Source organism: Merops nubicus, unplaced genomic scaffold, assembly GCF_000691845.1.
Source record: "Merops nubicus isolate BGI_N331 unplaced genomic scaffold, ASM69184v1 scaffold8793, whole genome shotgun sequence".
NCBI lineage: Eukaryota > Metazoa > Chordata > Aves > Coraciiformes > Meropidae > Merops > Merops nubicus.
Window position 1 is genome coordinate 1 of NW_008596842.1, and position 699 is coordinate 699.

General features: G+C 62.2%; 1 protein-coding gene across 1 annotated transcript in view; it reads left to right on the forward strand.

The window, feature by feature from the left end:
* Nucleotides 1–586: 586 nt before the first annotated feature.
* ASB10 (ankyrin repeat and SOCS box containing 10) overlaps nt 587–699 on the forward strand; it is a gene marked incomplete at its 5' end in the record, with an annotated part of 2,375 nt that continues 2,262 nt past the window's right edge. The window contains one exon of the mRNA XM_008936503.1: nt 587–692. Within this exon, the coding sequence (XP_008934751.1) occupies nt 587–692 (106 nt within the window). The remainder of the gene's footprint in view (nt 693–699) is intronic.

Genomic DNA, 699 nt, shown 5'->3' on the forward strand with positions numbered 1-699 from the left:
CCATGATGGGTGCGGAGCGGCGTGGCCTTGCCGCCCGTTCCTGGTCCGGGAGCGCCTCTGAAGTGCGACCCGTGGCTGCGAGCGCTAGTCCTCAGCGAGGGCAGCTGAGTTTGGTGCTGCTGCCTTGCTGCCCGCCAGCAGCGTGGTGCGGATGGTTCAGGCTGTGAAGCTCAGGGCACGCCATGATGGGTGCGGAGCGGCGTGGCCTTGCCGCCCGTTCCTGGTCCGGGAGCGCCTCTGAAGTGCGACCCGTGGCTGCGAGCGCTAGTCCTCAGCGAGGGCAGCTGAGTTTGGTGCTGCTGCCTTGCTGCCCGCCAGCAGCGTGGTGCGGATGGTTCAGGCTGTGAAGCTCAGGGCACGTATGGGTGAGACAACGCTTTACCAAAGATCTGTGGGAGTTACTAGAGTTGGGGTGACAGTATCCCTGCTCGCCAGTCATCCTGGCTTAAAACTACTGCTCCAAGGCATGAGGAGCATGGATTTTGGAGTCTTGGGAAAGTGGAAGACACAGAGGGTGTATGGGAGTGGGAGGTAGCATAGGAGCTGGAGAGGTGAGCCTGCCACTGAGCCATCTTGGCGCACACAGGTGTGTCCAGCAGCTGCTGCAGTGTGGTGCCAGTGTGAACAGTCGGACAGAGGAGGAAGGTGACACAGCCCTGCACATAGCAGCACGGCACGGCCTAACGGACCACGTCCAGC